This window comes from Pagrus pagrus (assembly GCF_965226575.1).
Source record: "Pagrus pagrus genome assembly, chromosome: 21".
Lineage (NCBI taxonomy): Eukaryota > Metazoa > Chordata > Actinopteri > Spariformes > Sparidae > Pagrus > Pagrus pagrus.
This window is the reverse complement of record NC_140208.1, coordinates 4,523,244-4,537,846: the sequence shown is the minus strand read 5'-3', so window position 1 is coordinate 4,537,846 and position 14,603 is coordinate 4,523,244. Positions and strand designations below refer to the sequence as shown.

Below are 14,603 nucleotides of genomic sequence, written 5' to 3'. Positions count from 1 at the left end.
TGTTTACTCCACCATGGCCGGATTCACCTGTTTTGAGGCCACAGGGGCAAAAAAAACCATGTTGGGCCCCTCTTGGCCACCAGCCCTCATCTTGTGCCCGCTGTTGATCCTGGTGGTATCCTGTTATTTATTTATTTATTTTTTACTTTTTGCTGATAGTAAGACAAGAAGATTGGTAACACTTGTATGCCCGAGGCTAGTGCCAGCAGATCGTTAGCTTAGTTTAGCTTTGTTAAGCGTAAAGACAGGAGGGAGCAGCTAGCCTGGCTCCATCCAAAGTTAAAAAACACACCTACCTACATCATTAAAGCTCACTAGTTTACATATTGTATCACTTTAGCTAGCTTTAGAGGCGTTTATGATTAAACTTTGGACAGGGCCAAGCTAGCTTTACCCCGTTTCCAGCCTTTGTGCTTACTAGCTGCTAGCTGTAGCTTCATATTTACTGCACAGTTGTGAGAGTTGTACAGCGTTTAAAAGGAGAATTCAACATTTTTGGAAATATCAGCTCTTTTTGCTTTGATTGCTAACACTCTCATGATTGTGTGTTGAGTAGGCTACTTAGCTAGCTTAACTTACCATAAAGATTGGAAACAGGAGGAAGCAGCTAGCCTGGCTCCATCCAAAGCTTAAAAATAGACCTACCAACATTACTAAAGCTCATTAATTAACATATTTAATTACTTGAGCTAGCTTTAGAGTTAAATATTATAAACTTTGGACTAAAGCAAGCTAGCTGCCTGTTTTCACCCGTTTCCTGCCTTTGCACTTTGCTAAGCTAACTAGCTGCTAGCTTCAGTTACCGCAAAGTGGTAATAATCTTCTCACCTACTCACCAGAAAACGAATAAGCTCCCAAAATGTTAAACTTTTCCATTAAACACAACTTCATTTAGCATTTTGTACCATATATAGCACAACATGAACTACTGAACTACATTTACAGCTAGTTTACGAGGGCGCCGCCTTGAGATTATATAATAATGCAGTCTTGGTGGATCTTGTACTTTGTCGCACTATTAAAATATGTTAAACCAAACCTCATTCTGTCACAACAGCTGTATAATCTGCCTACTTTAGTCAGCATCCACCTAACCCAGTACAACATGTACTGTATGTGAGACATAAAGTATGTGCGGCGTAATGACCTACATCCAGACATTTATCATTAACAGACGGGCGAAGACACCAGAGAGATGTGCAAATAGTTTATTGGCGGATTGACAGTAGAAGGGTATTTAATGTATACACTCTGTGGCAGAAGGATAATTTTGCCAAGCATACAGTAGTAGATATATTCAGAATGATTCTCTAGAGAGCATGACTCTTTAAACATGACACAACATAAGAAAATATGGTTCAAAAACTCCTCAATCAAACGCACACACGCACACACACAGGAGGAATAATTCAAATTAACTTAAATCTGCACAGTCACACCACAAATGTCAAATCACCACATGTATATTTCAGTAAACTAAGAATCATCTTCCATTAAAAGGCGATGTAATGAAAAATAAAACATACTTGGTTCCACTATGAGATCGAGGAATGTGTTGTTAGAGACGTCACGTCTTGGATTAATGCTAAAAAATGCTAACATCTGTGGTCGAATGAGGACAAAATGCAGGCAGGTGTGTGTGTTTTATTTTACTTTTTTTTTTAAACGATGACGCAAAAGCGGACATTTTTCTCCACTGTGACTGTGCTAAGACCACGAGAACACGACTCATCTCTAAAGCCTCTACCTGTCATGCAGGTGTCTCCTAAAAAGCGGTAGAAAACATCCGAGTCCGAGCGGTTATATCCGCGTCGGACGGGTTTTTGTATACATTCCACATGTCAACGTCTAAAATAACAGTACTCTGATACAGAAAAAGATTGCATTGTTTAGGCAGATTTCACTACGATAAATCGAGAAAAGGTCTTAAATATCTGTTGTTCTCGCTACTGCACCGCTGACCCCTTAACACCCAGAATATCCGTGTAGCTTCGGCAGCGTCGCGCTAAATGCTAACTGGCTGCTTTTCAGAAGCTTTCTACCTTTTTTTTTTTTTTTTAAATGACATTCAACAATTTTTTTTCACTGCTCTATTTGTGAGAAGAATCTAGCCAAGCCGAGGAAGCAGCTACAACAGCCATACAAACACTAAGATGAAGAGCTGAAACACACACTGTCGTCCCAAGTCAAGACTGCAGCTCCGGCTCCGTTCGACCAACACGTTAAGGCCCCGGTTAAACAAGGCGTTTTCACCACGATTCAGAATAATTTACAAAGTGTGTGTGTATGTGGGTTAATTTTTATAAAAATGTCGAAGCTAAATTAAAGGCAAAAGGCAGAAGAAGCCGTTCGTTTCGTACTCGCTAATCAGCTCCTCTTATTTTTATATATACGTCAGGTTTTCTTATTGTCGTTGGTCCAAATCAACTAACCACCCTTTTTGGAAAATCAATCAGTTGCATGAATCATAAATAGGTTGAAAGGGTGAGCGACACGCAGGTCGTGATCTAAATATTCTCTTTAAAGGTTTTAAAGTCAAATGATTTCCCTCTCGTGACTCTTTTTTTACAGCCTCGGTGTTTTTCCCCTCCCTCAGTGTTGAGTGTTGACGGCTCTGTTCTGGCTGTCCTCGGCCATCTGCACCAGCTCGTTGACCGTGTGCAGCAGGCTGTAGCCGTGCTTCTTCAGCAGCCGCTGGTTGAGCCGCTGGTCTCTGAAGCCCATTTCGAGCAGCATCGCCATCATGGAAGGGTCCTGTCTGGTGGCGGGGTCGATGCCTCGCTGCGGGAGGGGGAGGAACCAGAGAGGAGATGGTGAGATGAGGGTGGATGTAGAGGAGAGGGTGGATGAAGTGTGGTGATATCTGAAGCCTCAGTCTGAAAGGTTGATGCATATTCACATTGTATTCAAGTGGCTAAATATGAAATACTGCTGTGATTGCAAGATTTAATGTGACTTGAAGGCTGCAGCTCACAATTCTTCAAAAAGTCAAATCTGAAAAACGTTACTGAAGAGGGTGAAATTTTAAGTAACAGATCACCATGAAACAAGTTTTCTGAAATTTCATGTTTAAATATACAAACAAGTCATTACACAATGCACTCATTGATGGATATTTCCAGAACAGAAAGAAGAAGCCAGGTTCACAATCCTTCTTTCATTTTGACGACACATTACAGTCAAAGCTTTTTCAAAAAGGGAATTTTGGATGTCTTTTTTTTTTTAAATCGCTCAATAAATCTGATAAAACTGTCAACGGCCAAAAAAAACATGTTTTTAGGAACTAGAAGTACCGCCTTGAGGTCGTATGCCTCCGCGCACCAGTCGAGTTGCTGTGGCATTGAATATTATGATGTCACAGAGCATTTAAACTTCGACTTTTTGGATATAAAATGCCTTAACTACATTGTTTTGTCCAATTAGACATTTGTGTAAAAGCTTGTCGCAATTATCACATCATTTGTTGAGTAATAGCCAAATATTGTCTTAATAAATCTCATTGGTTCATTCTTGAGTCCAAGTGGACATTTTGAGAAAACGGCCTTTAAATGTACATTTTTAGACAGAAACTGAGAGATATCACCATTAAACTTCCCCAGTTGATACGATAGGACAAGATTTTTTTTGTTTTCACTCGTGGTGTTTCCACTCAAAGACACCTTTAAGAGTGAAATGAAAAAAAAACAAACAAAAAAAGCCTCAAACTTCCCTAACAAACCACTTTGTAACTACTAAGATTTAAATCCCCCAGAATTTGTCTTCTCAGGCAACACTTCCTCCAAAGTTATGTAAAGCTCAAAGTGAACATTATGCAACTAAAGCATGTGTTGAGTGTAAGCTGCTGGCAGCTCTATATGGCAAACAGCACTACGGTTAAGTACTTGACACAGTTCAGGGGAGAATCAGGTTAAACAGTGTGTTAAACTTCCTGTCTGACAACTTTCACCCTCGTGGGATTAAACGTCGTGATTATCAGCAGATTCTTTGAACAGTCACATGTTTTACAGGCGAGTCTAAGGCACATGATCACCTTATAAAGCTGTTAAAATGGAGGAGCGATCCATCTCCACATCCAGCTGACACAGAGTGACATCAGCGTTCATGTGAACTCATGTTCATATCCACTTAATGGTCTCCACTCTCCTTTTTAGCTGCGATCTCCAACAACTCTTGAGGGAAATATCTCGCTTTTTGGCTGCTAATAGCCACTGTCTGACTGCGGTTTGATGTCGGGGAGGATACCGTGCAGCAGGTTTTATAAGAGCTTATTTGCTGGAAATGAAACTATGAGAGCAGAGAGAGAGAACCACAACAGTGGTCTCAGTAAAAAACCAAAACACTGAGCTGAAAGATGTTACAAAACTCTGTAGAGCTGAGGGGGAGGGCAGATTTTCAGAAATCCACAGGTGTGCAAAAGCTTTACTCTGTGTACTGTTTTTTTTTTCCAAATCTAGGTGATTTATATATCCTTTATTTACCTTAATCTGAGGAGAAAGTTGTGCATTTTCCCCCCTTAATGTGTGTATTTTGACTAGATGTCAAATCTGCACTTAAGTGAAGTCAAACCAAACTTTGGAGTTATTTTCTTTCCGACATCGTCACTAAGAGCAGGTTTTACGTGTGCGTCTGCATGTGTGAGAGGCACAGACACAGCGATTTCTCTTATGAATTGCGAAAGGCAAAAAATGCATCATAGACGAATGTTTTCATTTTTCCAGCACCATTAACAGAACCGACAACATCAGAGCTCATTGACTCTGCGGTCTTCAACAATTAAGCTGCAGGGCTCGTTTAGTTCGGGGTTTCAGCATCCCGTTACTAACTATATTTGCTTTGAATGTTATTGAAGTGGATTACAAAATGAAAACACACGTTCTTCATACTCTGATTACACTCACGGAGGGGCAATACAGTCTGGCATGTCTGGCCGTTATGTAAGGAAGTGTTGACTCATAACCTGAGCACATCTCTGCGAGGTACTTGTGTCGTTGCTCTTGTGACTCACTTACTGCCTCATTTTGCCACTGTAGTTGTAATATATTGTTCTCTGCATGTCGACTGCTAGATTTAAACACAGTAGACAGAAGCGTTGCTGTGCGATGTACCTGTATTGAACAGTTTGGTCCAGTGAAGAGAGCTTTATAGGCGGACGCTGCGACAGAAAGGGCCCCCTTGACAAGTCCCTCTGTGATGCCTCCTTGGCCCCTTGTATAAAGAGAAGGATGTGGTGAGGCGGGGTTATGTAACAGCGCTGCAGAGAACAATGTGTTCCAGATCGACTTGTTTAAATGAAAAAGTGCATGAATATGAGTAAACTAAGAGGTGGATCACACTGCTGTATGTGTTGTCACTGATTATACAGACAAGACAGAACTTGGTGAAGAGAAACTAAAGTGCAGTATCAAGTTTTACTCTTTGTTGTGTTGCACCTTGGCTGCAGAGCGTTGCTGGGTCTGGGGTTGTATGTCTCAAAGGCACTGGATGCTGAGCCTGCTGATCGTGACAAACCAGATGATACTGCAGAAGGGGGGGTAAAAAAAAAAAAGGAAATAACAACACATAGCAAACACGCACAGTATTAGAGGAGGAGGAACAGGGCCATTGTGCTGAAGCAACAAATCCCCAAAAGTTCGTGTGTCCTCTCACTTCCTGTCTTCCCTCAAAAGCCATAATGTGTTTCCTTTCTCGCCTAATGGAGCCAAAAGCTCCTCAAAGTGCTGTGCTGCTAATTCAGGTCAACACAGTGAGTCACACATGTGGCTGTGAGGCAACACTCAAGTTTAACAATCTGAGCTGAAATCAAAGTCCAAGTCCGACTTATGAAACACACAAAAACAGCAGCGCAGATGTTATATTGATACTGCTTCAGTCTGTGTGTGTGTGCAAGTACGTCCTGTGATACTGTGATGTGCTCGTATCAAGTGATTCACATGTAAAACTCACCATTTAGATGGACTCGTGGTTGGTGTGGCTCGTATGGGTCACAGGCTGGAGGACTGGGGTCCTCAGCCAGGTACAGTGCCTCCGACCTGAGACACACAGGAAACAAAGGAGATTTAAATATATCGGGATAACTTCTAGGTTTGATTTAAACCCAAAACCCAAGCATTTAATAACATTTTTATAAAAATGTTGTGTTTCTAACCTTGGTGAGTAGAGGGCCGGTGGGGCCAGCAGGGGGTCGGGCAGCACCGGCGGTCGCACCACCTCAGGGGTGAGCGTCACAGCGTCCAGGGTTTGGGAGGCGCACAGCATCTGGTTCACACTGCCGTGGATGGGAGGGACGGGTGGAGGCCACGTGTTCACAGATGAAACCTCCGCATCGACCTCCTCTGTCCTCTCCTGGCTCTCTCTCACTGGTGCCGCCCTGACTGACTCACAGTCCTCCTCCTCCTCCTCCTCTTCTTCCTCCTCCTCCTCATCCTCATCCTCCTCCTCCTCATCCTCCTGCTGCATGTCTCGGTCGGTTGAGGACACAGCAGCGGTGTCCGGCTGCGACATGGCGGAGCTGTACATGGACTCGCCCAGAGGCCGGCTGGTGTCGAAGCAGTCCGGGAGGACGATGATGTAATCGTCACAGGAGGAGACCGAGGACGTCTGGCTGCTGACCTGAGACGCAGAGAGAGGACAGTTATGGACTTTTAACCTCATTATTTGTCATCACATGATATAAATGATAGCATGAAGCCTCACCTCTTCCCAGTCTTCTCCTCTGGTTCCACCCTCCTCTTTCTCCTCTTGAGTATCTCTCATGTTCTGCATGTCATCCAAGCCCATCACCTCTTCGTCCTCGTTATCATGATGTGAACTGATATGCAGGTTTTCATTCACTGGTTCCAGCAGAATAACTGGAAAAGACACGCAGGGAGTTAAATCAAGCAGTCCTCGTGCTTTTTGAAATATTTGCCAATGTACAGAAAGGGAGGAAAACTGTGGGTAAAATGAAAAAATAAACAGAATCCTGGATATTTTCCTCTGACCTGGCTTCGTCTCCTCTTCCCGGGTGATCTGGTTGATTCCTGTGTTGGGAGGCAGAACTGAACTCTCAAGTGTGACGGCACAGATCTCCTCATTTCCTTCCTGCACCGTCTCCGTCTTCTCAGCATCTACAGGTCTTTCGAAGCAACAGCTGGGCCCGCGGGAAACAACTAGAAAGGTTTGATAGTAAAAAAAAATAGTAAAACAACCTTTAAACACGAAAAAGTACTGTATTGTCTTAGTAAGAGTAATTTAGGGCTTCTTACGCTGTAGTTTGTGGCTGCTGTGCTGGGCTCTGCGCAGGGGCCTGTGATCGGGGGCTTCCTCCAAAGTGAGGGAGCGGATGACGGTCTCACAGAGGAACTGAGCTCCGCTGATCTCCTCCTCCCGGTCCTCCTCCTGGGTCACAGGCTCCAGCAGCTCCCTCTGCTGCCTCAGTTTCACTCCTGGACAAAACACAACAAACATTAAAAGAGCATTTCCATAACACTGTTGGGGGAAACAGGATCAAAATCAAAATTCTTTTAAATGCCAATACCGGTCCTTACCAAAAAGTTTTCTGACGCCTGTGACCTCTGCGTCTTCTTTCAACTGTGAAGTGACGGCCTTCTCCAACACTGGTGCATCGTGGGGCAGGGGGGATATGCAGGGTGTCAAATCTACAAATCAGGCAGAGCGAACACAAACACAGTTAACAGACTTGTGAATATTGGTAAACTGCAAATTCAAGCTCTGACAGAGTGAAAATAAAGCGGAAGTAACGAGCGGAGCCAGACTTGTCTCGTCTTCTCCAGTGTTTCATTCATTGCTTACCCACAGGGGTGTTGTTAGGAACCTTCTCCAACTCTTGAACGATATTTATATCCAGCAACTCAAAAGACAGTAGATCCTAAGAAAGAGAGGACATGCAGGGTGAGTTAAGTTGTGCAGTCATCGTACACAACAGTGTTCACAATCACTGTCTAATAGTCGTGCTACAAGAAGAATGAACATGTTGAACATGGAGCTGAATGCCAGCTGCTTTGTGAGTGTGCACCTGTGCAGTGAGCAGGTCGACTGAGGGGAAGTAGTAGTCTTCATGGTTCACGTCTACAGACAAGTCGGGGACGCAGTCCTTGGACCTTACCTCCTTCTCCTTCTCCACCTGCCTCACCTCCTCCTTCTGAAGCACACACAAGAATGACATCGTTAGCGTCGCCACAGTGGGCCCGCAAAGACGACCCTGTGTGTCATATTTATATTTAATTCCCTCCAGATTTAAGGATGAGAGTATTAGTCTTGATTATCTGTTTCTTCACGTCACTGTTTAATATTTTTCCCATTATTAACCTGGAACCCGTCTCATACTGCCATATTCATGTTGAACTTGATCTTAAATAATTGTGATTTTTCTTTTTCTCTAAAAGGGCATGTGTGTCAGAGCAAGCACTCAGATCCTTTACTCAAATAAATATAACATCAATAAAAAGTGTAAAATTACTTCATCACAACTAAAACTCCTGGTTTCCAAATTCTGCTTATGAAAGAGTTTCGAAGTATTTTCAGCAAAATATGCTTAAAGCATCAAAATTAAAAGTACTGGGTGTGCAGTAAAATGTGGAGTTTTTCCCTAATATTTGTATACTTTTTGTGAAATACTGAATTATTCTACCTATTTCAGCCATAAAAAGTTATTTAAATGAAACACTGACAGAGGTTTAGAAGAGAAATCACTCATCTCTTCTGAAACGTAATAAGGGGCCCCAACTAGACACTTTTTTTGTACGTAACAAGCCACAATATGTTGTATTTCATAAGCTTATCCAATGTTTTCTTTGTAAAATCTGTAAGGTACCTTGTAACTACATCTATTAAAGGGTAACTCCACCATTTTTTACATTAAAGTGTGTTTACAGCTCTTGTGTAGTACTACTGCAAATGTGAAAAAAGTAGTATAAAGCCTTTTGTGGCTCCAGAGGAAGCTGCATGTAATCTGATAAATTGCCTTCAGTGATGTCACTCAGTGGCTAACTTGCATTGTGGGTAATGTAGGCACCAGCTTATGAAAAGTAGGCCACTTGTTTAAAATCGATTTTGATCGAATTGATACAGCAGAACCGGAGATATCACCGTTTTTATTCCATGGATTCTTCTTACTTTTCAATACCTGCTGCCTACATTACCCACAATGCAATGTAACCATTTAACTGGAGGCACTTTCTCAGATTACATGCAGCTTCCTCTGGAGCCACAAGATACTTTATTCTACTTGTTTCACATATGCAGTCGTACTCCACAACACCTGTAAACACAATTTATTGTGCAAAATTGGTGGCGTTACCCTTTAAATGAATGCAGTGTACTAAAAAATACAATATTTCCCTTTAAAATGCAGTAGAATAAAAGTGTAAAATAACATAAAATGTATTTAGTACCTCAACATTTTACATTTACTACTCGGTTACTCAGGTTGTCACAAATTATCTAGAAGCAGCTGATGTTCTGCAGCACAGCGTGTCATTAGTTAGCAGACTTGCCAGTCGTTTGCTCTGATGCCCGAGCGCGTTGCAGCTGTTGCCGTGTTCGACCACGATGCTGCACCAGACACGCGGGCCAAACTGACACCCGCAGTGCGCCAGCCGCCAGTGGGAGGTGTACGTCCCCTCCATCACCGGCGCCACAAAGGCCACACTGACCACTCCCACTTGTCCGGGCAGCAGCAGGGGGACCGGCACCTCCCTCTTCTCCTCTGACGCCAGGCCGAGGTTCCCCCACATGAACACTAGCTGGGTGCACGTACACACATACACAAAACACAAAATAGGAATACACATGCGAAAAGGCACAAAGACAAGGGCATGCAACCAAAGTCACACAGCAGAGAAATAATACTCAAGTGAGGGAAACACACACTCACACACACACACACACACTCTCACACACACTCAAACGATGACAAAGACTTGAATAAACTTAAAAACTTAAATAACACCACAGGTTTAACTGAATGTAAATAATAAACATCTCAGACGGAAAGGGATAAGTTGTATTAGGCTAGGTGAGAAATCTTAGCTCGTGTTAGTGGATAAGAAGTCGAGTGGGGGCTCAGAGTGGGAATGAAGCAGGAGGGGGGCAAAGAGAGAGTGGAGCCTGTCCTCTCAGAGGGTGGGAGGGGTACCTTAGTCTCTGAGGTCCAGCTGATAGTGCCCGAGTTCCTCATCTTCCAGTATTTGATGAACTTGGTACCAGGCTCCAGACGGGTGCCGTCCGGCAGATTTTCATCCAGAAACAAGGCAGCCATAGTGGGCACCAAGGACGTGTGCGAGACCCCAGGACCCCTAGTTTCAAGTGTACAGAGCATTGTTGAAAAAAGCCCTGGTTTCTGATAATACCCATCTCTTTTGTTCTCTACGAATCAAAAAAGCAGGACCCCCAGATTTTTTTGATTTTTTTTTTTTTTGCAGCTCAAAAGCAAATTTTTCTTAGAAAATCTATGAAGCAGCAGCAGCAGCAGTTTTCACATTGAGGTAGTTCCAACATTTTTCATCCACCACCCCAGAGCAGCCAGCGATACACTCATACAGACTAGATTACAAAGATGGCATATTTTGATTTCTTTTCTTGGAAAAAAAGACTTTATTGCATCCATGCTGGGTTGGAGGTACCCAGCACTGTCGGACGCCCTTCCGAGGTGGCGCTTACTCTGGACTGGAGGCCTGGGGGTCAGGGACCGGGGCGGGGATGGGACCTTGGGCTGGGGCTGGACCTGAGGCTGTTTCTGAGGCAGCAGTGGGGGGCAGGGCTGGGACCTGGGTGGACGCGGAGGCCATGTTTGTCAGGTTGGCTCTGCCTGAGGTAGAGGGCCCGCTCCACTGCAGCCCCCTCTTCTCCAGTCTCAGTTTCTTCTTGATTTCCTTCACTTCAGCTCTTAGCTGCCTCCTTTCAGCTTTGAGGCGCTGTCGCTCGGCCTTGCGCACTGTCCTGTCTCCTCGCCTTGGGAACCTGGTTTGAAATGTCATCAGGAACACCTATTTGTTGACTATCAAAAGTTTATTTTCCAAGAACAAAACACATACACACTCATATTTCAATGCTTACAGTAAGCTAGCTGCTAAAACATGTTGTTGCATTTATTTATATTGATTTTTTTTCTTCCATTACTGTAGGTGAAGCGATAGCAGAAAGGGCTAGCACAGTTGTAGGTTAAAATGTCTTATTGTTTCCAGAAGAGGGAAGATTTCTCCTCAGTCTTGGGGGTTTACCTCAACTCTCCCGACATGCCATGCTCAGGGATGGAGAGAGGTGTCTTGGTTCTCACGAGGTTGTGGCTGGGGTCGTGGCTGTGTCGGCACAACTCACACAGGATGCAGGACGGGCACACACTGACGGGGACGAACAGAAACAGCAATGTGGATACACTTGAAGCTAAAACACATCAACGTGACATGTTCTTTCACCGTCAAACTAACTTCACTGTAACTCGCCCCTCTTACATGAGCCAGTTCCTCAAAATATGCCTTGTATTTTATATTATAATGTGTTTTATGTCTACCTGCACTTGTAGGCCCCTTCAGAGGTGAGTTTGTTGCAGCTGCTGCAGTTAGGGGTGTATCCAAGGGAGCCATTCGAGGTGGAGGGACCCGGCCTGGGCCCTATAATACCACCACTGGCCCCGATGGCCTCAAGGGGTCCGTCAGATGATTTGTGGGTACAACACTGGCCAGAAAAGTCACTGCACATCCTTTCCACGACCTCTTTCACCACTTCGTCTTTGAACTATGAAAGAAGAGAGAAATGTTTTGTTGACTACTAAACTTCACCTGACTTTCCGTCGATGGGGGAATTTTTATTTTTGGGTGAACTTGGTTGAATCCTGCGGCAAAGCTAAAAGGTCAAAAGGTCAATCTCACCTTCTCCATGTACGATCTAAACCACATGGGAGGTGGATCATCTTCTGGTTTGTTCCCCTTGGTGTCCTTAACCGTGACCTGTTTCAAAATACATCAGTCTTACATCAAACCTATGCACAAGTGACTGAAATGGGTTCAGCAGTAGTGACTCCCACCATCAATGAACAGGCAATGAAAGACTGTAATCTAATTTGAGGCACCAACCACATCGAATTGTATCACAAGATCTGATAAACAGTAGCTGACACTGTGTTCAGGATGTGGTGCTGGAAAGTGGAGGAAAATCTGACTGGTTCCTTACAGCTTCTCTCTCCGGGGTGACTTGTGTGCCTTTGTCCACAGTTTTGACCCTCGACGGGTAAGGAGGCGCAGGCCGGAGGTCTCCTTTCAGCTCCTTCACCTCGGTCTTCAGCGGGCCTCCGCAGGCCTGGCCTTTCATCTTGTACACGTTCATGTGCAACTGGTTCCCCTGCTTCTCGGCACTCTGTGCACACACATAAGCATTTCGCTCATACCACAGGAGACTGACACAGGTATATGCAAATATTCAAGGAAACAAAGAAACACATTAATATATGACTTTGACATATGTCTGTCATTCAGTTTGTCAACCTATGTTTGCACCTTGGTGTGCTCCGTGTGACTATAACTGCATGAATGCTGCCACACAGGAACAGGTACATATTTGTTTTGTTTATCTCTCAAGTGACGTCACACACAGCATGCTTGGCATATAATGAATGAGTCATATTTTGTCATGTAATAAGAGGTATTTTTCTTTTTGTCTTGTATTTATGGAGTAAAGTTGACTTCATTCTACTGCCACAACAATGTTCATGAAACATTTTCCATTTTCTGATCATATCTGCGTCTGTCATCACACTGACTTTTGTTACATGAAGTCAAATGTAATCTCATTTTCACTGTTGTACATAAATCCAGTAGTGACCCAGTACCTTGATGGCTTCTTCATATTCATCTGAAATTAAACACAAATCAAGAGTAAGTTAGTAAACAACCAATTAACAATGTTTGGTTAAATTCTACTTTAAGAAACATCATAAAATTGGGCTTAAGTATTTTTCTCACCTTGACTGTTAATGCAAATCTGGAATAAAGACAGAATAAGATCAAAATGAGTCAGTGAACTTCGGCCCAACCAAAACATTGTCATAGTTTTACAATTAATGTAAAAACTAGAGCCTGACTGATATATCAGCTGGCCGATATTGGCCCGTTACAGATATTCGATATCGGCATATATGTTGACCGATATGAAACAGCGATGTATCGTGATTTCCGAATATTCTAATAGTCGGTATACAAAATCTAAGACGATATCAAGTCTCATATCATGATAATTGGGTTTGACCGACCGTCTTTTTCAGGGCCAATAGAGATTATTAGAAATCAAGGAGACTGAAAAATTATATTTGGGGCCGATTACATTTGGGGCCACCATTACAAAGTAACTTGTTACTTTACTGCATTATCTACTGAGAAAAGTAACACGTTAGAGTCCTTTAGAGTTACCAAGAAATTACATTAAAACCACTTTGCGACTCGTTGTCTGTTATATTGTCCAGACGGCGTGTAGCCAACAGTACAGCCTCATAACAGGAATGACAAACGCAATATAACATTTACAGCTCTTTTATTCAGCAAACTGGGCAGAGGCATGTAACTTACGCGTAACCTTACTCGTTACAAGTTTCCCCCAACACTGATGAATTGTGACGTGTTACCAATCAGATTTTGTTGTAGGAGCTACAGTAGCACATTTTATTTTATCAGCAATCTAACAGGAAAATCACAGAAAACTAAAAATCGGCCCCAATAATCAGCCAGGGCCAATAATCAGTCTTCCCCTAACGATAACGATGTATATCGACCCTAATCTGACGATATATTGAACAAATGTGTTTTTTAAAATTCCTAATATCAGTATCGGCTCCAAAAAAATCAAGTGTCGGTCGAGCTCTCCAGCAGCGCACACACACACACACACACACACACACACACACACACACACACTCCCTTACCTCCTCATTATCCTCATCAAAGTACTTGACTTGAAAGTGGTTGATCCCGAAAGATGCTTTAATCTGAAACATAAAAGAGTTGAGCTCAGATCCACAGCAAACACTTCTCCTCTGTCCCCACACGTGTCATGAAAACATCAATAATGTCACGTTGAGAAGGAAAAAAAAAAAAAAAAACCTCCACAGCTAGCTGCCGCACAAAACGATTTACAGCTAACTGAAAAAACATTTGACGACCGTTTGTTCCGTGACGTGCTCGTAAACGTTAAAATGACCGCTCGTGGAGACGTTTTGTCGCAGCAGTATCGACTGTCCTTCAGGTGGCCCATTGTTTACGTGGTTAGGCCACGTCTGGGCCTACTTTTCACCAAACTGCGCCAGCGTTTAGCCAACACGCTCAGCTAGCAGCTTACCCAGGCTTCAACGGATTCCCACTCCAGTTTGTCCAAATCCTGAGCCAGAAATCTCTTCACGTTCCCCCGGAAATTGACTTTAATCGTAACAGGCAGCCCCATGTCAGCCGTTTATGCGCGTATAGTGGCTATCATTTGCGGTGACACCGGCCTATTTGATCCCTGTTGCCCTCGACTGTCTTTTCTTGTTTACATCGTCAGCTGCGTCTAGAAAAATACGGTGACGTTTCGCGCAGGCGCAGTGAAAACCCCTGCGCCTGTGCGTCCGTGTCGCGTGTCGA

General features: G+C 43.4%; 1 protein-coding gene across 1 annotated transcript; it reads right to left on the bottom strand.

Moving 5' to 3' along the window:
* Positions 1-1,193: 1,193 nt before the first annotated feature.
* nbr1a (NBR1 autophagy cargo receptor a) lies at positions 1,194-14,532 on the bottom strand. The gene is made up of 22 exons (XM_084342610.1): positions 14,323-14,532; positions 13,910-13,972; positions 12,957-12,975; positions 12,824-12,846; positions 12,169-12,351; positions 11,868-11,945; positions 11,510-11,733; positions 11,220-11,339; positions 10,660-10,959; positions 10,136-10,295; positions 9,495-9,743; positions 8,015-8,140; positions 7,792-7,867; positions 7,527-7,637; positions 7,245-7,424; positions 6,981-7,148; positions 6,694-6,848; positions 6,146-6,609; positions 5,944-6,029; positions 5,430-5,517; positions 5,106-5,205; positions 1,194-2,781 (listed from the first exon to the last, which is right to left on the bottom strand). The coding sequence occupies exons 1-22, from the start codon at positions 14,422-14,424 to the stop codon at positions 2,593-2,595; spliced, it is 3,264 nt and encodes a 1,087-aa protein (XP_084198736.1). The 5' UTR covers positions 14,425-14,532; the 3' UTR covers positions 1,194-2,592.
* Positions 14,533-14,603: the final 71 nt, after the last annotated feature.

Coding starts and splice junctions, on each gene's coding strand:
- nbr1a (XM_084342610.1), bottom strand. CDS start 14,424: ATGGGGCTGCCTGTTACGATTAAAGTCAATTTCCGGGGGAACGTGAAG. Junction 6,849..6,980: donor GGAAGAGGAGACGAAGCCAG/GTCAGAGGAAAA, acceptor TGTCTTTTCCAG/TTATTCTGCTGGAACCAGTG. Junction 6,610..6,693: donor GAGGAGAAGACTGGGAAGAG/GTGAGGCTTCAT, acceptor TCTGCGTCTCAG/GTCAGCAGCCAGACGTCCTC.